The following is a 21,122-nucleotide window of genomic DNA, read 5'->3' as shown; positions in this document are numbered from 1 at the left end:
TTTTAGCTGTTCACTTTCTGTTAATTTTTCAAGTTGAAAAATTATCACATAATTATCTCGTATGCTCACTTTTTCTCGTGGGGATAAACGGAGTTATAAAGGAGTCAATTAACTATAAAGAAAATAGTATACAGAAATAGTGTAATCTACATTTTTTCTATTGTCTCAACAACTTTTTGACAACCTTAACTCTATTTCCAATCTCCATCAAACCTTCTAAATTGTTCCTATTAACTTTCCACTGTTGAGATCGTGCGTTAATTTCGGAGCAGAATTGGCGCAGTTGATTCTGATTGGCTCGTTCTCCACCCCCTCTCACCCCATTCACCTGTCTGTAATGATGAATTGCAAACTTTTCAAGGTGTAGAAGGTGACGCTTAGACCTAAATTGAAATAAAGTTTCCGAATTTGATTCACATTATTTATGTTTCCTCATTCCTAATTGTTCCAGCATTTCTTCAGAATAGGGGGAATATATATTCCAAGCTATCTTTTTCTCTTCTTCAGTTGAAAGTTGAAAGACTAAAAAAAATAAAATCTTTTAAGCAATTTAAGCTAGAAGGGCCGGGCAACAAATTAAAGCTCTTGAAGTGCAGATTTCATTATCAGATTTAATTTAGCAAAAAAGTAAAAATTACAACATTTTTGAAATGTCAAAAATTTATTTTCTTTTAAGATATGTGATCAATATCTAGCATTAGGTGGTCCCCAGGATCAGGAGTTTCCCCCATGTCAATCATTTGCACTTGACTTTTTTTGTTTCGCACTATTTTTTGTCTCTTTTCGCCTGCAGTAATCACCGCTTCTACGGACAACAGCTCAGACTTCATCATTTCCGTAAACAAAGCCTGATGGAAAGGGCAAGGGACGCCTACGCGGCGCGTGGATTGGTGGTAAACTCTTGGTTGTCTTACAAATATTGCCTATTGTTGGGACTGTTCTGATGAACAAGCCACCAAACAGTCAAAATTTTGTTTAAAGGTTGCAAAAAGACACATCTCAATTTGGCCCAGTGTCCATATTGTCCCATGATCAAGGTCACGGCTAAGAACTTCTCACAAAATTAAATTGTTAGGCCGATAAAAGAACTGTTTGACAAAGTTTCGATCCAAAAGCTCCTTACTCTTAGTCAGCAGCTGTCCATACTGTGCCACAATCACCTGACTTGATTAAATGCTTGAAGAAAGTATTAATCGCTTACATCTAAACAATTGGTTTGCTTAATCACATAGAACGTTGATTGAGTTTCCTATAAACGACAAGGATGCTCGTTAATGTGCGTTTGCACATGATATTCCGACCCGAGCTCATCTACACTTTTGACTTAATTGTCAACCAAATGAAGAGATAACAAAAGTAGATGTTTGAGTTTGAAGAAAACGTTTAAAAACTTTACTACTTATTGAATTACATAATGCCATGCCTCATTACAGCGCAGACGAGATCTTTCAATGACAAAACTATGAGAAAAAAAAGAAACAATAAAAGAAGTAAAAAAAATTTAACGGCAAAAACTAAGTATCTAAATTTGAACGCACCAAGTAAAAACGCCATAATGCAATTGTATAAAACCTTAACTGCACAAATTGACTTTGTCCATACTATACAGCAGATGGCAATTTTCCTTGTTGAGACTAGGTAACAAAGCGGTTAAAAGGAAATAAAAGCGCTCGATGGGAGCATAAGAGTTATGGCTCCATGGGACGACAACGATGTTGGTCATTGACAATTCATCGATACGATAAGACATTACAATAAGTCATTTACTAAGAACACAGCAACAATTTTCTGTAGAAAAGTGCGAGAAGAAAGTGTCGAAGCCATTTAAATTATAAACTTTTCTTTGAAAACTTCATTTATGATCATTTGAACGTCCTTTCTAAGTCAATTGGAACTAACACTAATAGGATAATATCATGCGATTTCAGAAGAACCAAAAACAAATCCAAAAATTTTCCAAAAATCCAAAAACTTAGGAAAACTCGCGCATCGATTTTTATCAAACCATTAAGTAGAAGATAAAGCCACAAATTAGAATATTTTTGTTGAAGTAGGAAAGACGGAGTGTCTGTAATTACTGAGACGATCGTACAGTTCACGAAGATAAATTTACGATTGGTTAATTTTCAAAAAAAATTTTCGAGAAATTATTTTTGATGTCTTAACAGCCATTAAATTCCATAGCTTTCAAGAGAATGCAACAAATCCGCTCAGTCAAGAATTGATAGAACGTCAAAGATGTTTGTCATGCATGGGTAGTCAATAAGATATCACAATAAGTCTTATGACTATCAAAACAACAACAAATGCAGGCAATAACCAAAAAATCAGTAGAAAAGTGCGAGAAGAAAGTGTCGAAGCCATTTAAACAATAAGTTTTTCGCTGAAAACTTTATCTGTGATCCATTGAACGACTTCCTTGAACAAACGGAAGCTATCTTAATTAGGATAATGTTATAAAATTTCAAAAGTATTGAAAAATACAAAATTATCCAAAAATTTTAAAATTGTTTTTGAAATCTTGTGGCATCGAAGTCACAAACCGCTAAACAGATTAATTTAGGTTGCAGTAGAAAGGAAGGGGATACTGTCAGTACTCAGGTTGACAAGTTTACAAAAATATGATCGCTTAATGTATTTAAAAAAATTTCGAAAAACTATTTATAAAATCTTAACAGCCATTAGCTGTCCAGTCAAAGCACTGAGTAGCTTCACTAATGCTAATTACAAAACCAGTTTCACTTTTTGTCAACAATTTTTTGCCATAGTTCTCAAAGTTCAGTGAAACTTCAAAAAGAAAATCAAAATATCATTAAAAAATACAAAAGCTCAGAGTCGAAGCCATGTGCGATTCCTTGAAACTTGTTTTTATTTCATTAGGCTTTATTTTACTGCAAATCAATTGTATCATTAAACAAACATCAATGTGCAAAGTGACCAGTCTCGAGGTTACCCAACAAAGCTGAAATTTTCCAAAAAAACAGCTCTCACATAAAATTCGAATTTTTTTGGAGTAAACTTCCCTATGAGACCAGACTAGTCTTTTATCACCTTTCGTGTGTTAGGAAAACGAAATTGATTCCCTTTGTGGCGTGAAAATTAATTTTGAAGGAAAAATTTTTTTAAAAAAAGATCATAATTTGAAGAACAATTACACTAAAAGTGAACGAAATCATACCAAATATCACGTGTTCACACAAAACTTCAGTCCTGAGTTCACTATTTATTAAACAGTTTTGATAATAAGATAACAAAGCCTATGGAAATTGCAAATCTTCTAAATTACAGATTTTCTACTCTAGGAGAGTTTATTGGCTTACAACAAACAAACAACATTCCTCCTAAAACTGCTCCGAGAAAGTGTTTCACATTCCAATATATAACAGCCAAGGAAACAAATGTGCTCATAGATTCATTAAGTAAACCACTTGGTCCTACACAAATACCAGCTTTGGCAATAAGAAATGTTAAAGCAGCGCTAGCAGAACCACTATGTTATCTAATTAATCAGTTCATTACAGAAGGAAAAATTCCAGGGTATCTTAAAAAAACTTGTGTAACTCCACTCTTCAAAAAAGGAAATCCCGAAGACCCACTCAATCGTAGACCAATCTCTGTCACTTCCGCTCTGTCAAAAATTTTTCAAAAGGCGTTCAATTCACAGATCACAAGTTTCCTAGAAAGTGAGCAATTATTGTCTATTAGTCAATTTGGTTATAGAAAACAAACTTCAATAAATGATGCTATCCTGCAATCGACAGAACAGATAGAATTTGAACTCAACAAGAACAAAAGTGTTACAGGTGCGTTTTTACATCTTTCAAAGGGCTTTTGATTCTATAAATCACAAAATACTGTTACGAAGACTTGAAAATATAGGTTTTGATGAACATGCTATCAATTTAATTGGAAAATTATTTGAGTGAAACATCTCTAAGAATTGTCCTAAATGGAATTGAATCAGATTGGATAAATTTGAAAAGAGGAGTTCCACAGGGTAATATTTTAGGACTCATGTTATTTAACATTTACGTCAACGATTTAGCAAAAATTTTAGAAAAGGATTGCACGGTCGTCCAGTATGCAGACGACACTTTTCTTTTTAAATCCGACACTGATGAAATATCGTCAATTTTTGCAAAGTCCCAGTTAGTTGTGAACAATAAAAAAAAACAGGATATATTGTGTTCAGCACCAGGAAGAGGTTAACAAGTACTGTTCTGAATATCGACAACGAAAGAATAGCAGAATCAAAAAGTGTGAAGTATCCTGGCGTAATTTTTGATAGCGAACTAAAAATTGATGCAGAAGTGAGAAAGATTCTTTAGAGAATGGCTTGTGGAATAAAAGTTTTAAATACACTAAGTAAAAGTTTACCAGAGAAAACGAAAATCTTATTGCTTAATGCAATAGTAATAAGTCATCTAAATTATTCCGCTTTAATTTTGATAGGGTTGCAACTTTAGAAAAACAATTGTATTGGGGAATAAAAACCATTTTTAATAGGAGAAAATACAATCGGTCCACAGATCTCAAACTTCGCAACAAAATATTACCAGTCTCTTTTCTCTTGAAATATCATTGCTCAAAATGTTTTTCTGCTTACTCAGCAACGGTCTTCCAGCTTATAAAACTGAACCTCTCTCTACCATGAGAATAAAACAACATGACAGGTCAAAAAATATAACGTTCGATATAAGAAAGAACAATAAATTTTTAATTGATTCTTTTATTGCACAAGCCATTCCAATTTATAATAGTCTGCCTTCTAATATTAGACTGAAAACAACATCGAAAGCTTCCTCAAAAAAAGAACTGAAAGAATTTTTGAAGAACCCAAAAGTAACTGATATGAAAGATGAAATTGAGAGCATTAGACTTTAATTTTTTTAAAAATCTTCATGATGTACATATAAAATTTTGAGAACATTTTATAATCGCATTTTATAATTTTACATAATGTTATATTCTTAACCTTACATTGCCTCTTCTACCATTTGTTTTTTATTCTAATGTGTACCGGAGGAAATTAGCAATGTTCTTTTTTTTTAAATTAACAAAGCATAGATCGAGAATTAGTCAAATTTCTCATATTACACGCATTTGTTATAACTTATCTCGTAAGCTTAAGCTTAACTCTTAAGTTTTACAAGTTGGCTAAAACTCTATGTCGGCAAACAAGGCAACCAACATACTGCTTGAAACTCAATTGATTTAAATTGTTTATCCCCTGATTTTGCCCAAAAAGTGAAGTTACCTTGTGAATATTGACTCATTTCTTTGCTGGGCAACATAATCTAGGTTCCGTTCACATGCATGTGCAGATACTCGTAAACAATTGACACCACTGATGAGAGATTTCCCTCTTGACACTCTCCATTTCTTTCTTTTTGCATCTATCTGGAAAAATGGTTGAGTATAAAAAATTAGCCGTTCAGTAAATTTTACCTGCATAATAACGAACAAATGAACCAAAGTTTAAATAATCAAAATTTCATTAAACTTCGTTGAAACATTTTTTGAGAGAAAATTGATCTGGCTGCAATTTAACCTCGCGCCAATGACATATTGAGCTAGCAAGATTCTAGCTCGGTTCTGGCAGATTTCTTAAAGGTTCTGACGAGAATGATTGATATCTTAGACCCATGTTTTATAATATTGTTGTAAAATTTCGATTATATTTTCTGGATCTTGCAAAAAATCTGGCAAGGCTTCAGGTACAATTATGTTGCTAGAGTCGGGCAAGATAAACATCGGGGTTTGAATTGGGCTTCTAAAAACCTGTAGTCTAATGCTGCTTCTTGACCACTCCAGTTGTTACACGCCTCTCTTTTACGATCTTGTAATAAGTTTGCAAGATCTTATACGAAATCTTTCAAGATCTTACATGAGGACAATTGTAATGCAAACGTTTTAAATGCTTATCTTGCAAGATCTTTCTACGCAACGAGAGTTCGTTTGCAAGATCTTACAATAAATGTGTTGGTATCCAGAATCTAAGATCTTAGAAATTGAGCATGTATATGATAGATTTTATGATTCTTGTAGTGCCATACTAGATTGGCATGTAAATTCGTCTAGTGAATAATGGATGTAGATGTAATACTGACCTTGAACTGCTTAGTGAAATTTCTGTGCTTTGTCAAGTAACTTGCTGAGATGTGATTGAATGACAAGTTCTGCTGTGAAATTTCACAGTTTGTGTAGAAGCGCCTTTCTCGGAAGGAAATATTGGGCGTGTCTTTTAAAAGCCACTTTTGAAATCCTCTGAAATGAAAGGCAATCGTTGTTAAATAAGTTTAAATAAGTTAAAAACACTTAACTCCACTTGCGGATAATTAAGTTTTTTGTTACTTTTTCTGAAATGTATTGAGCTTAATGTGCCGAGTAAAGAAAAACTAATCGATACAATAACTTTAAAAGACCCGTTTGACCTCAAAACACCGTATGACCTCTTATCCGGCATCAATCATGAAAGTTTACGCAGGCAAAAAATAAAACTAACTTAAGTGGAAAGCTAGGCAATGAAATGAAACTTCTTGTCATACATACAGTGCTGACTATCCTACCTCAAATGTCCGGTTAAGAATGTTTGGTTGATGACTGGAGTAACTATGAACTCATCTGGGTCTGAGATGAGGATCCAGTCGTACTTAAACATGTTGCGGTAGAGACAGTCATTCAACACCATCAGCTGAAGTGATTGTGACCTCTGCCAGATCTGACCAGAGCTCAAATTGGTCATATTTGAGGTTTTGGGGCGCTTAGTTCTAAGCAGGAGTTAAATTGTGGTATTTAAACTTAAAGCAGAAAAACGAAGCGTAAAGTAACATTACGAAAAACTCACAAAGAGATCTTCGCATAAGTTGTACATTTCAAAGTCTAGGTTCTCTCTCACACATTTTTCAGCTCATCCGTTTATAGCAAAGTTAGCCCTGATCAAACATTCTTATTCAAAACTTTTTCACGGCGCTGGGTTAGGATGAAATTCAAAACCGAACCAGAGTAAAAATGATCCGCATCACTACACTACGATCACAATCAATTATCGGATTGTATCATTACCGGATCTTTACTAATCATGGTATTTTTCACACGTTTTATATTGATATGTTACATTGGAGTACGAGATATAAATCAGCTCTGATTAGTTTTTTAGTAAGCAGACTTGAAAAAAATGCTTGATTAGGACTTGGAAATTTTTATTTAAGTTATTGATTTTCTGGGACGCATCCTTTTAATGCCAAAATTTATTCTGAAAAGAGAACTTCTTCTTGTAATGTTAAGACTTCTTACACAGTTGGAGCAGGGAGTCCCGGTAGCACGTCAACTAAGCCTGATTTTTGGTAGAAGTTGATAATTTTCAGAGTCTCTGAGGTCAATGAAGATAACTCATCTGAGAAAACTCGAAGGTGGAATTTAGACACTCCAAGGTATCTGTGATGTTCAAACCTAAGAAATAGAATTGATGGTTCTGTAAAAATCTGGAAATTTTCAGATTGCTTTTATCTTTGAATACAGTAATTTGTATTTTTTTAAATTATATCTAACAGAGAAATTCAATGCTAATTAATTGCTCTTGAACGAAGTTCATAGCAATTATTGCAAACGTGTGTGTCTTTTTTATGCAAATTTTTCGCTTGACAATTTTGCGCTTTTCTTCTAGAACATTCTTTGACTTCTCAAGTGACTTTTTCACGCTTTCGTTCTTCATTTTTGAGTGATCTATATTGCTCCGAAGTAAAGCTAATATAAAATCGGTTGCAGAAGATCAGAGGTCAGTGATTTGTAGCACAGTGGTTAGTGCTTGAGGCTGTGGAGCGTGAAGTCAGTGGTTCGAATCACGGCGGGGGAGAGGTTTTTTGATCCCATAAAGAAAAATTGATCTAGGCTACAGCTACTGAATAAAATTGCCTCGCCTGTCGTTCAAGAGCAATTCTTCCGACATTTGTCGGTTTATGTTTATCAATGCAACTGAAGGTAGTCTAGAATATTGATAGTATTTTTTAGTAGTTTTGTACATTTACTATTGATATATGCCTCAGCGCATTTTTTGTGCGACTGCAGCAGTTGAATTTTTCAATTGTCTAATGACCTCTGTGACTTTGATTTGCACTAAAAATGTAAAACACTCTAGTAAAGAAGCAATTTTCCTCAGGGACGAGCGTTAACAAAAATTGCTTTGTTATTTGTGGCATAGTGTGAATATAAGTCTTTAAGTTTGGTTTTTGTCTTTTGGGTCTTACCGGCACACAATTGTGTTTCGCATAAAGCAGAAAAGCTTTACTGTGCAGACGCATTGATGTGCTTAGGATTGATCTAATACAGATCAAAGTAAGTGAGTTTTTCTTAATTTAATTTCTTTCAAAAGTTTCCTAAAGTTTCGGTGACAAACAAATTGAATTGCCTGACGTCCTCATACAGAATATAATGAGTTTTTGTGCACGTAAAATGTTCGGTATATGACTACTACGAAGTAAAAACTTTATATTTGTTATTTAGGACAAGCAAAATGTTTTGACGAATTTCATGGTCCCGATAAAATTTTATGGTTTGTTTATGTTTTCTAATAACAATTAACAACTTTAGTATGATTGCTATGATTCTGTAAAATTACAGATGACTTACTAATATTTTCTGGTATCATATACGACTTAGTATGATAACTAAGGTTATTTGTTAGCGTTCAAACAGGGAAGTGAAATAACACGGCTGCCATATTTTGCAACAAAAATGAAAATTTGCGTAAAATTTGTATGAAAAAATTCTCAAGTTAAGCTGGAGGAAAAAAGGTTGGAACGTCAAGACTGTTTCTGGTAAGAGTTTTTTGAGTCAAAATTTTTGCCTGTTTAAAACTTCTTAAACATTTTTTGTTCGTCCAAAGATAATTTAAGCCCCGACGGAACCATTTCAAAGGTACTCAAGTCCAGTCTTGTGGGCGTTCTGAGTCAAATTAGCACGCTCTAAATTATTAAATGAGCGCTTTTTTTTTGTTTACAGTCAACTTTTTCTCTTGCCAATTAAATTTCAGAATTTCTTGCGTTAACCGTGCCAAAAAATTAATCTGAGGGAGACAGTTCTTCATAGAGGGAGAAATTAGGCGGTTTAACTTTTTCTTAAGTTGAGAATGTTTGTGCATAATTTCAACTAAGACTCCTTTAACGTGTCATCAAAATTAGAAAGGCGTGGATTGGTTTTCTATTTGCTTCGATATTAGCATTCATGGCGCAAATTTCAACTACTGCAATAGCCTTCGTTTCCGTCTGCTTGTCATTAGCGTCGCCTGTAGATTGGATTTTGCTTAGAGCACCTTTTTTCAAGGGATGACTTTTATATTTTCCATTAGCTGTCATAAATTTGGGAACCATTTTTCAATTATGCGAAAATTTTTGGCATCCCCGTTTTGTCACTGAATGTTTTCGGTCTCTGCTATCTCAGAGCTTGGCGTGATATGAAATCTCTATAGAAAGATGGGTTGAACGTCGCCCATTAATTGGTTTGGCCTAGACTCGTATGAGATCTTTTTCGGGGGTGCATCTGAAATCACTTGAGCCGTAACTTATGCTTAATGCGTTCCCGGTTAAATTAAATTTCAGACGCTCCAGCGCACAAAATGTTTTTTTTTGGTCCAGAAAATTTAATTCAAAGAATCTTTTCGATAGGTTCAACCAGTTATGGATCCTGCAATCTGTTATCACTCTATTATTTGATAGCTTATTTGAGCGTGGTCTCTCGAAGGTCAAAGCCTGGAATAGCAAAGGTACAGAAATTTCTCACCATTCGATCAGGTGTTGTGGGTCGGTTACAGTTTGGCCCTTAATGTGATACCAGTTGGATCCACAGAACCCAATTGACTGTCTGTTTGCCCAGTCTCTTTTCATCGGGGTTACGGGTAAAGAGTCTATTGAAGTCTGATTCAGGAACTTTAGCTGAAGCAGTAGTATATGGCAAAACCAAATCGGAGTATCTTATTGATAACTTTCCTGTAGACGACTAACACTGATCTAAATTTTAAAATGCGATTTAGACTTTAAGTTGAAAAATACTAGAAAGTTACAGTTCGACTGCAGTTTGTTGGTACACATAAGACGCAAAAAAATGCAGAAATTTTATGTGGGCAAATAAATTTAAACCATGAGTTTCTCATTAAACATTCTCTTTTTTCTTAATTCACATCTAAATGCCACAAATCGAGACAGCAAAATTGGGAAACTATATCTCTGTATATTGATTGAACAAATAAACAATTATTTCAACAATTGAGAAAAAAGAAGCAGATGAGATAATAGATCATCAAAGCTATGCTTTTCAACAAATTTCATTTTTCGAAACAGTCAAAGCTGTTTGTAAGTCGCGAATTTTCATTGTCCAAAAAACTGTCCAAAAAAGATTGGTCCCGTTACGTAGAAATTATTCAAGCCAAGAAAAGTTTCGGTTATTAAGCATCTTGCCCAGGTGTTAAAACTCTGTTCAGCATTATAAAAAATGGTTATGCTATATCAAAAAAAAACTATATCTAATTTTCTATATATTTTTGAAAAATTATCAAGAACATATTTTAAAAACCTTTAAGCGCTTTTTTGTGACTTTTCCTCAAAATGAATAAAAATTCTGTTTAAACACAACCACGGAAGAAGCTGAAAATTGTGATGAGTGAAGGATTTATATCTCTTCCATCTTCAACTTCTTAGAAATTTGTACAAAAGCTATAACTTAGAAAGAGTATTATAATTCGGTTTCAAACTATTAGTTTTTGAAAAAAAATTGTCTGATACTACAGGAGGTTTAAGTTCATTAACTTGTCCAGACATTGTTTGACAATTACAATCTGAAAAATTTTTCATTTTTTTCGTTGATAGATATTTTGGAGAAAATTTACTTCTCATTTCTGCCCCTTTTCATTTCATTTTCAAGAAACAGTTATGTTAATATTTATGAGAAAAAATTAATTTTTTAATCGTTTTAAAATCGTACCTGAGTTGAACTGACAATTAAAAAGTCTTACAATTTTACAATCTCCAACTATAGCGTCTGTGAAGAATAGTATTCATAAACTTTTCATAAAATTTTTATTAAAGTTTTTATTAATGAAATTTTTATAGAAATCCTTTAAAATGCTTCAGCCGAACGCAAAAATTAAAAAAAAAACAGATTAAAAAGCAAGTGTTTTTTAGTAGTTTGGTGTTTGTGGTTAAATTCATGACATCTAATTTTGTATAAAAAATTTCCGGCCGAGAATGGGAGATCAAAATTGAAATCTGATTCCTTGTCTATGGGTTCATGAAAAACGGGCAAATAATTTTCCCTTGTGGTTTAAGAACCTCAAAAGGCCTCACGTAGAAACCATGACTCGGAAAAATACAACCGTTGTGTTTTTATGGTGGAATAGTGTTCATAAAAGGTCCATTAGTGAAGAATTTTGTGGCTATAGAAGTTCAGTTATGACAAAATTTGTATAAAATTTACACACCTGAAGAAGTTTTTTATTGCTATCGTAGAGAAACAGTTATTGTAAACGTGTGTCTTTTTATGCAAAATTTTTGCTTGACCGTTTTGATTTTTCGAGTGATTTTACGTCCTTGACTTTTTGCGTTTTTCGTGATTTAAAATTCCCTGTCAATCACAATTTAGGGCAGCTGAAATCAATTGGCGGCAATTAAATACTTAAAGTCAAATGAAAAATGCGCCGAAACTGGTGCCATTTTTCACTTTGAATCTTAATAGTGGTATATATTAGCCTCTAATGCGGTTATTTGAAGCCCACTATTGAACTTCTTTGTCCCCCCCCCCCCGACTGCAGTGATTTAAAATTCCCTGTCAATCACAATTTAGGGCAGCTGAAATCAATTGGCGGCAATTAAATTCTTAAAGTCAAATGAAAAATGCGCCGAAACTGGTGCCATTTTTCACTTTAAATCTTAATAGTGGTATATATTAGCCTCTAATGCGGTTATTTGAAGCCCACTATTGAACTTCTTTGTCCCCCCCCCCCCCCAACTGCAGCAGGCTGCAATTGATTTGAGCTCCCATTAGTCGTTCCAGAGCAGTTCTTCCGACGTTTAGTCGGTTAGGTTTGTTATAGAACTTTCATATCCGAAAAAAATGTAGTTTTACCAGTGTTTTATATTTTTTTATAAAGTCAATTTAATAAAATCTAACCGCAAATCCTTGGAAAATGAGAAGAAAACAGTTATTAAAGTTTTACCTTTTTAAAACCGTAAAGTGACCTAAGATTTTAGACCGCTCAGCTTATTGTTTTCTTTGAAACATCGCTAACTCTCACTCACCTTGTATGCAGACACATCTGCGCCAGAGTATTTACTCTCTATAGAACATCTCATGAATATCTGACAAAAGTCTTGGCCGAGGTAGTCGAACTGGAAAAAGGCTCCCAGTCGTGACACCTCAGATTTGAGGTCGAACCCATTTCCAATCACACATTTCAAACTCTTCAATTCGGGTCGAAAGGGCAAATTGCTTTCCTGTGCGATTCTTTTGGGTTTTTCACAGTTTTCTATAAGTAAAAAAGCGACTAGGTATGAACTAGAGTCCAATGTGTATCTCGTATCGTGGTATGTTGACAGAACATGCACTCTCAATTGGTCAGAGATCTTCGGTGCTTGTTTTGACCTTGACGTGTCGGTGTTGCGAGTTTTGTAAGTAAATTTGACTGTTCTAAATAGAGGTTCGGGTAGAATCTAAAGAAAAGAGAAGATAAACGTTATTGTGAATAAAAAAAAATAAAAACGGATTTTGTATAATTTGGCGACGAATGGAGTGAAAGTGGTAAATGACCGCCACTCTTAGCGTTGAACTCAACTCTTTAATCTCAAGTGATTTTTGAGGATTCATAGAACTTTACCCCTGCTATCAACCCGAGTCGAACTACTTTTTATAGTAGCAAAACTGATTCCTGTTTGACTCGCGCTCTTTTGTTACGATTTACGAGTCTTTCCCATTATAGCCCCCCCCCCCACCTTAGTGGTCAGATAACCAATAGCGCCCTCTATAGATACCACATTACAGTGCAGAGGCATACCCAAATCGTCACGGGCGGATATGCCCGATGTGTGTATCTCGTGTTCGTTTTTACTATGTTAATACATTGAAAGTGGTACAATATTGCGGAAAATAGCTACTTTAGCAGAAACCGGCAAAATGGAAGGGAATATCGTATCCCGTGTTCGCAAAAGTGTCCTAATTTTAGCCGCAAAATACAAGTACAAACTCAATAACCTATTTTTCGCGCGAGTTGTATCACGCATCCGCTCAATTTACGTATCGATTTTTCGCACGCAATGTAGCTCGATTTCGCATATAATCCGCAATTAAGCCTAACTTAATTACTACTTATTTAATTAAGCCCTACTTATTACTACTAGTAGGACTTTATTACTACTTTATTACTACTTATAGTACTTTATTACTACTTATTACTACTTATTAGTACTATTTATTACTACTTATTAAAATTGGCCAGTCCCACATTGATAGACAAAGCCTTTGATGTGCGAGGGATTTTTCGGAAAAAAAGTCAGGTTTTGTAGTTGCATGTATTTAAAGCACTTTAAAGCTTTGAAAGCTTCAATTAAATCTTTATTAAAGTGCTTATTGCATGCTCAAAATACGCGCGAATAATAGATACCTAAATTGAGCGGAAACGTGCTACAAGATTTGTTACCTACTTTTCGCACCGAATGTTCTTTTATTTCGCGAAACCCCTTTTGCGAAAAGTAAGATACAAAGGATGTCATCTAATTTCTTTGATTTTATGTTTTTCATTTCCGAGCCAATTTTACTAAGGCGGAAATTTTGGGGTATACCTCTGCATCGTAATGCATAAGGGGGGGGGGTATAAATTTGTGTGGGGGGGAGGGGGCTATAATGGGAAAGACCCTGATTTACGTCAATGTTAATAAATAAGTATGCGCTGGGTCTTAGTGATTATTGGAAAAAATGAAAGTTATCCTACCCTGCCTCCTTCCCTGCCTAGATCTACCCCACCCCGCCTAGATTTCCCTCATTACAAGCCTCTTCCGCAACCGACATAAGAAAAGCTTCACAGACACTTACAGCAGAACAATTAAGGATTAAGTACGCGTAAGTGTAGTCTAGTTTCATAAAGTATTAATATAAACAAATTGAAATAACCAGCTATGGAATTGAATAAATTTATTCAAAAAACTTGGTACGCGTAGACGCCTGTTATGCTCCTTCCCACCTCCATCTGTCCAGGGGGCTTTTAGAACTCACCAGATGCCAACTAAGAATTGTCGGAAAGAGTGTTAGGATGTCTTTTGGGTGCGAAAAGATTAATGTAAACTTTAGGTCACGGGGAGTGAGAAGTACATAATAGATCCGAATCAAATTTTCAATAGTTTTCGAGAGCTGTACTTCGCGATCGAAACTTAACAACCCCTTTTTCTTTTTTACCGATAGTAGATAAGTTAATTATCTCAAATGTATCGTATGAAGTTGTAAGTTTCTGGTAGACAATTTTCACGGCTCTAATTGAAGAGATAAGCAAAATATTTATATAGTATTGGTCAATAATCCTAAACTGAACAAAAATTTTATTAGTTAAGGCAGACTGTATACTCACCGGTTTAGAGAATTCTTTTGTCAAATACAAAAGTGAAGATCTCGAGTGAGATTTAAAATCCCGATTGTGATTAAACATTAGTACTAAAAAAGGCAACGCAGTTATAAATAGTTTTAGGAATGACTTCAAACTTAGTTTCATTAGTATTGATTCGCTTTAGATGTTTTTATATGTATGGCTTAAACATTATCAACTTCACGGGAATCCAATAAGTGCAAATTTGTGAACATTAGCATTATGAAATGTTTTCGATTTCTATTGTTTATTTTTTTGTTTATTGTTTATTTTTCTGACCCCTCTCTGCGAATGAAGAAAACGATATTATTGTTTTCTTGATTCAATTTTTGATTTTTGTTACAGCATGGACTATCGTTATATCAATATTTGATCGTACCACAAACCTTAGAAATCAGAGCTCCGATAAAACAGCAAGCAAAATCTTAATCTAATTGAATTAGTTTCGTACTGTTATTTCAATCAACAAAAAATTACCCGGATCTCAGAATCATAGTAATTCAGTACTGAATCATAGAATTTCCATTATGATTTTTACTATGAGCAGAAATCTGATCAGAGTTGTTAAGGCCCCCAATGTCTACTCTTAATAATGATGATTCTTTTTATAATTAACCTAGTAGCCGCGCTATTAAAGGTTATGACCGAATTTTCACGTGTATTTTCAGGACTTTGCACCCAAACCATCGAACCGATACATGACACTGAATGAATTTGGTAGACAGCACCTCAATAGTGCAACATGCAATCGACATCTAGTTACAGTCGCCAGTTACCACAAACAATTTGTCAATCTCAACCATCCCTACCAGTACTTAAAAATGTTTTGCAAATTTCTGTTCCATATGTTGCAAAAACTTCCTTCTTATCGGGGATGGCAGGGACCTATTCACACGGACGACTTGGCTGACCTACTCGAGCTCTTTGCGTATAACATCCAGTTTAAACTTATGGGGTACTATCGCGGACCTGCGCCTGCTAAGGAAACACTACTTTTATTACATCAAAACTCAAATTTTGAACTGGTCGGAGCGCAGAACATTATGGACAAAAGACACAAGAAGAAGAGAATTCGACGGCGAAATCTTCGATCCGCTTGGCTAACAACTCCTTCAGGGGGAGAAGTTTCAAGCAACGACATAGTCGCCCGACGCGTTTCAACAAGTGAAAGCGAAAGCAGTGATCAGCTCAATCAAAGTAGTTCAAGCCTAGAGAACGTCTTTCAAGATCTAGGTACAAGCATAGCGTCCGATCAGGGACAAGGAGAGCCTCTTCCGACTTCTCCAGGAGTCCAATCAGAACCCGCATCGTCAAGTGTTCAACAACCCATAGGGTCTCGGGTTCGCCAGCCGACGGGCCCGAACCCGTACCCGATAACTCCAGACATCCAATCATCCGGATATGGCTTTCCAGTATTACAGTCGGTTGGGTTCCTGGGATTGCCTTCGAATGAGGCTTCGGGAGGTGCTCAAAGTGTGTCACCGCAGACGGATCAAGGTATGAATCTTCTACCATCAATTTTTTCAATGGATTTGTAGACAAGCATCAAGAAGTAGACAAGCATCTCTAAAAACGCAAAATGAACAACTTAGTAGAACCAAGCGCAGAATTAACAAAGTGTTAACGAAGAATTGTTCTAACATCAAATTCACGGAATGGAAAATATAAATGCGGAATAACCTATGATTAATTTTTAATTATGATAGGTGACTTCATTCTGTGTGGCTTTGCCCAATTCAGTACAGCATAGTAAAAGGTACAAGAAAGTTGAACTCTTTTTCAACTTACTTCGGTTTTTGTCTTCTCATAAATTAATCATTCATAAACTCGTTAATCTTGTTTCAAAATCAAGCAAGTCAATTTTTCTTCCAGAAGAGACTAACATTTCTTAGGTTGTCAGAAGAGTTATAACTGTGGTCCAAAATTTTCGTTGCACTTTATGATTTGTTATTAAGTTTTGACAACATATAACAGTGAAAATGGTAATCTGCATAAACCTTTTCAAGGCAGAGATTAAGAATCGCTGAAGAGACTGAGAATTGCAGAAGAGATTAGGAATAGAAAAATTGCAGATTTGCAAATTAAGGGTTGAAGAGGTTAAGAAATCACAATTTTCTCAACTATAGTTTTCTCCGCCATGAATAACCGAACTTTTAAGAGGAGTAATTTTTGTCAAAGTTGAAATGCTTCCAACACCGAGCAACCTATTACACAAAAACACTAAAAATTTCTAGACTAATAAATACTAAACAAGCAAATATGAATTAAAAAAGTATTAAATTAAAAAATTATTTGGGACTTAAAACAAACAAGGAAGCTCGGTAATGTGCGTCCGCACAAAATGTTCCGACCCCGCTTATTCACATTTTGACTTAATTGTCTACCAAATGAGGAAGAGATAGAAAACTTTCAAAACTTCACATGTCGTTCAACAAACAACTAAGGGAAAAATAATGCTGGGTTAGAGGGCCCATTAGACTTGCCATTAATGAGTGTATTGGACAAGGAAAACATAAAAATCAAATAAATGCAAACAATAATTACAACAAAAACTAGATGTCTTTATTTAAAAAACATTTAAGTATAACCTTCATAGGAAGCAATAGTGAACTGTCATTATCCATAATGTCAGGCAACTGCACAAAGAACGGCCAAAGCAAAAAACTCAAAAATTTAACAAGAAAGTGGTTTCGCAAGCGTTAAAACATAGTCTAATCACAGAAAATATTAAAAATCTGCAACTGCTTATTTTTCAACTCCAATTGGGTCACCCCATTTTTGTAATAATGTGGGGAGGGAACAAAAAACCCAAAAACTTGTAAAAATCCAAAAACCAATTTTTGGGAAAATGGGTAGTGCCAAAGCCAAGAAAACTTTAGTTCAAAAGAAAACCATTATAGAGATTGGATTTTGGTTCACTAGAAGGAGGACGCGACCTGTCGTTACGAAGACTAGGCTACAAAACTGACATAAACACCAAAAAATAGATAAAACTCAAAAACGAGTTGTAAAAATATTTTCAACTCAAACAACCATAAACCTTTAAGTGAACAAAGAACAGATTAACTTGCAACTACCTAGAAAGCCAGTTCTGCTCCTTATTAGTGAGACCAAATTAAAGAAGGAAAAAAACATAAAAAATATGGACTCAAAACTCCAAAAACATTTTATTGAAAAGAGTGTTCAGGCCACAAGTATGCCTTTAATGGTCTCAACAATGGGTTCCATTATTTATTGGAAACACTTAAAACTTTATAAAAGTGAGTTGAATTTTTCTTCTGGGTCTCCTTGGCTTTTGATTGGGTCTTATTTGTAAAAAGGTATTTTTGAAAAAAGACAACAAAAAGAAGCACAAATTTTGACAAGTATCGAAAACTCACATTTATGATAGCAATATTCTAAGCTCTAAAGACATCAGTCAAAACATAACTAACAGTAAAAATTTAACTGCGAAACTTTTAAAAAATAGTTAAAAGTCGTTCATTATTTGATCCTGTTAGCTATAAACTAAAATCAGCAAATGTATTCATTAAAACAACTATAGAAGCAGTTACGGCCTCTGATTGTCAAGAATGAACCGTATGACAACAAAAAGAAAAACAATACCGGGCAAGAGAGAAAATTTTCAGTAAATTTTGCGTGAGAAAAATTGCGCTGCTGTCAAATTTTAAAGTACTCACTGAAAACATTCTACGGTTCGTTAGCGCATTTTTTCAAAGCCAAATGGAGCTGTCTTTAATTGAATATTTTGAAAATGGAAAAACATAACAACCTCAAATAAAAGAAAATATGCAAAAATTACAAAACTTGCGAAATTTTGAAAAAAACCTAGAAACCATTAGTTAATTATAAAACCTCTAAAAAGAGTATTTGTTACTACAATTGGTGTAAATTTTGCCTTGCACATATTGAAACCAAGCTACATGTTGACAGAAATCGGATAAAAAATTGAAAATCTTTACTGACATTTTTTTAATTTATATATAGTCAAGAGGCATTGTATAACAACTAACAGCATTGTATCCTTTTTTCTATAGCTTTTATCGAGCCTAATTGGATTATTGGTAAATAGGGTGAAGTCACAAGACTGCAACAAGATCGACAAAAAGCAACACAATAGAAATTGGATAATGTTTACAGAAATATATTGCCAAAGCCAAAAAAATGAAGTTTTCTCGGAACACTTAATATATATTTTTTTGGCCTCATTTTGATGTCAACAGGATTTTTCAGCAATTGAATTTTGATTTCTAATCATTCTAGTCAGCAATCATTGTGAAAAAATCAAAATTTCGAAAACATGATGAAAACGACCGCGCCCACATATAATCCGAATTATTAAATGAAATTTATGAATGATTATATAAATCCAAGATGAGTTCAAACCTAGCCTGATTGTCAGCGCGTCCAATAACAACAATTAATTTTTCCATATGTTTTCAAAATAGATCAGTTAGCAAATGAAAAATTTCAATATAGCAAATGTAATTAATGCATTTTGTATAATTACTGAGTTACTTTTTCAAGCGACGGGCGAATTTTTACTTCCAGAAGACCATAATTGGAAGCGAAAGCACAACAAGTCTTTTTTGGAGTTTTGAAAGACTGTGACAGTAGATCTTACGTCTCTATTGCGGCCATTTCCAGATGATAAGGTACAAAGTGTGATAAGAATGTTTATTTGAAGCCAATAATGAGTAAAAAGAATCTGAAGTTCGAGAAATGTAGTCAAAACACTGAACAAAAGACTCGGATAAAAGCAATCGGTCAGCCGCCTCTATCTTTTAAAAAATCAATAACATTGCTATTAATTATTATAAGAAACGTTAGCAAAATTGACGAAAATTGTTTAGAAAAATACGGAAAATGCGAAGGAAAATTTCACAAAACCTTGTACCTTAATAACTCCTGTAAAAAACCCTAAAATCAAAAAAATTTTGTAAATTCAATGTTCTAGGCTGGACGAACTGTCTAATGGAGCCCATCGCAACTATCGATGAATATGTCGATCAGCACAAATTGACTGGAAAGAAAACCGTTCGAGTATGAAGTTCCCCCTCCCACAACTGAGTCGGAGCAAAAATCTCTACTTATGTATTTAACTCTGTTTATGACTTCAATTGGCAACTTTTCTAAAATTAAAGAGCACATTTAGTGTGCAAAACGACATCTGCACGTGCAGGCTCCAACGGTTTAGGCCCATCAAGCTGGAATTGGGTTCGGGCAAAGAATTTTATATAGCTAAAAAAAAGTAAAATTTTAGAAAAAATCAAATTAATTAAAGACCTAAGAAAATCAAAAGAACTTGAAACAGTTGAATATTTTCAATATCAACCTTAAATAATGCAACCCAATCTTTTTGTTTTATTTCTGGGACAGTTCTCCAGAACCTTGACAATAATGAAAAACAAAGCAAAAAAAGGACAAAAAAAGAAACACTAAGTGAAAGTGGTTGCCGCATTTACTTGTGTAAGCAGCGAAGTTTAAAAAGTCTCTTACATCCAATTTTTCATAAGACGAAGTATAAAAATTTGTAAAATTTAATAATCACACCTTAGACCAAACTAAAACATTTTTTGTTAACTTTTGAGAGAATCTTTTAGGAGCAACAGCTCATCGATTGAAATTACATATTAAAACACACGTTCAAAATATTATATGTCTTTATCATTCCATCGAAAGGATTGAAAGTAACGCTGACGAGGACAGCCAGCTCAAAGTAAATGCATTTGTTTTGTTTCTATTGAATTCGAAACCAATCAGTTCAAACCATAGCAATTGATAAAGTTATCATCAAAGTTAATGTACAGGGGTTAAGCAACCTCTTTCTAATAATAACACTGTTAAAAAAGGAGTACCTTAGCTTCCTTGAAAGATAACAGGATCGGTAGAATATTCAATTCGAAGTGAATGTGAACCATAGAACTATTATAGCTATTTAACGACCTCGTAGCATTTTGCAGTGAATAAAATGAAACTGCATTCTGCTTTGAATAGTAGCTTGCTTTAGTTCGCCAATGGTTTTTTGCAATGTAGACTCATCTGGTAGACTCGCTAACATCTCTGATATTTGAAAAAAATAGAGTTTTGCAAGCTATGCAAATTTGGTTAAATATGAAAACTTTTACAACTTGGGACCGAAATTTTCTACAGCCTAATATTGCAAAGCGGAAATGGCAGAGTCAAGCTGGGTTTGGAAACACCTTAAAACAATTCGAATCTATTTACATGCAAGAATTGTTAGTAACCGCTCTAATCGTTGGTTAGCTATGAAAACTTATAGTGGAAAAATATTAATCTTGGGTTAAAATCCAAAAACTCTCATTTCTGAGTTCCATGAACGCTACTGAAAATAGGGTGCAATGAGCCCCTTAGCTCATGGCCAGTTAAGCCGAATGCCAGCCATACCCTCAAACCGCTTTATGTAAACAAGAGACCCGGAAACGCATAATTGACAGAGAAATAAGTAAATATCAATTTGTCGGCCATTTTGGATTATTTCGAT

General features: G+C 34.3%; 2 protein-coding genes across 2 annotated transcripts in view; one reads left to right on the top strand and one right to left on the bottom strand.

The window, feature by feature from the left end:
• The window catches only part of LOC142340886 (uncharacterized), a 50,617-nt gene extending 34,320 nt beyond the window's left edge, over positions 1-16,297 (top strand). Inside the window, exon 5 of the mRNA XM_075391654.1 lies at positions 15,286-16,297. Coding sequence (XP_075247769.1) covers positions 15,286-16,155 — 870 coding nt within the window. The 3' untranslated portion in view covers positions 16,156-16,297. The remainder of the gene's footprint in view (positions 1-15,285) is intronic.
• LOC142340632 (uncharacterized) lies at positions 158-14,759 on the bottom strand. Its single transcript, XM_075391326.1, has 8 exons — positions 14,603-14,759; positions 12,288-12,698; positions 9,778-9,929; positions 7,297-7,452; positions 6,570-6,770; positions 6,111-6,267; positions 5,258-5,400; positions 158-383 (listed from the first exon to the last, which is right to left on the bottom strand). Exons 1-8 carry the CDS (start codon positions 14,741-14,743, stop codon positions 158-160), a joined length of 1,587 nt encoding a protein of 528 aa, XP_075247441.1. The 5' UTR covers positions 14,744-14,759.
• Positions 16,298-21,122: the final 4,825 nt, after the last annotated feature.

Source organism: Convolutriloba macropyga, chromosome 6, assembly GCF_964194025.1.
Source record: "Convolutriloba macropyga chromosome 6, txConMacr16.3, whole genome shotgun sequence".
Classification (NCBI taxonomy): domain Eukaryota; kingdom Metazoa; phylum Xenacoelomorpha; order Acoela; family Convolutidae; genus Convolutriloba; species Convolutriloba macropyga.
Note: the sequence above shows the minus strand (reverse complement) of the source record. Positions and strands in the feature narration are given on the sequence as shown.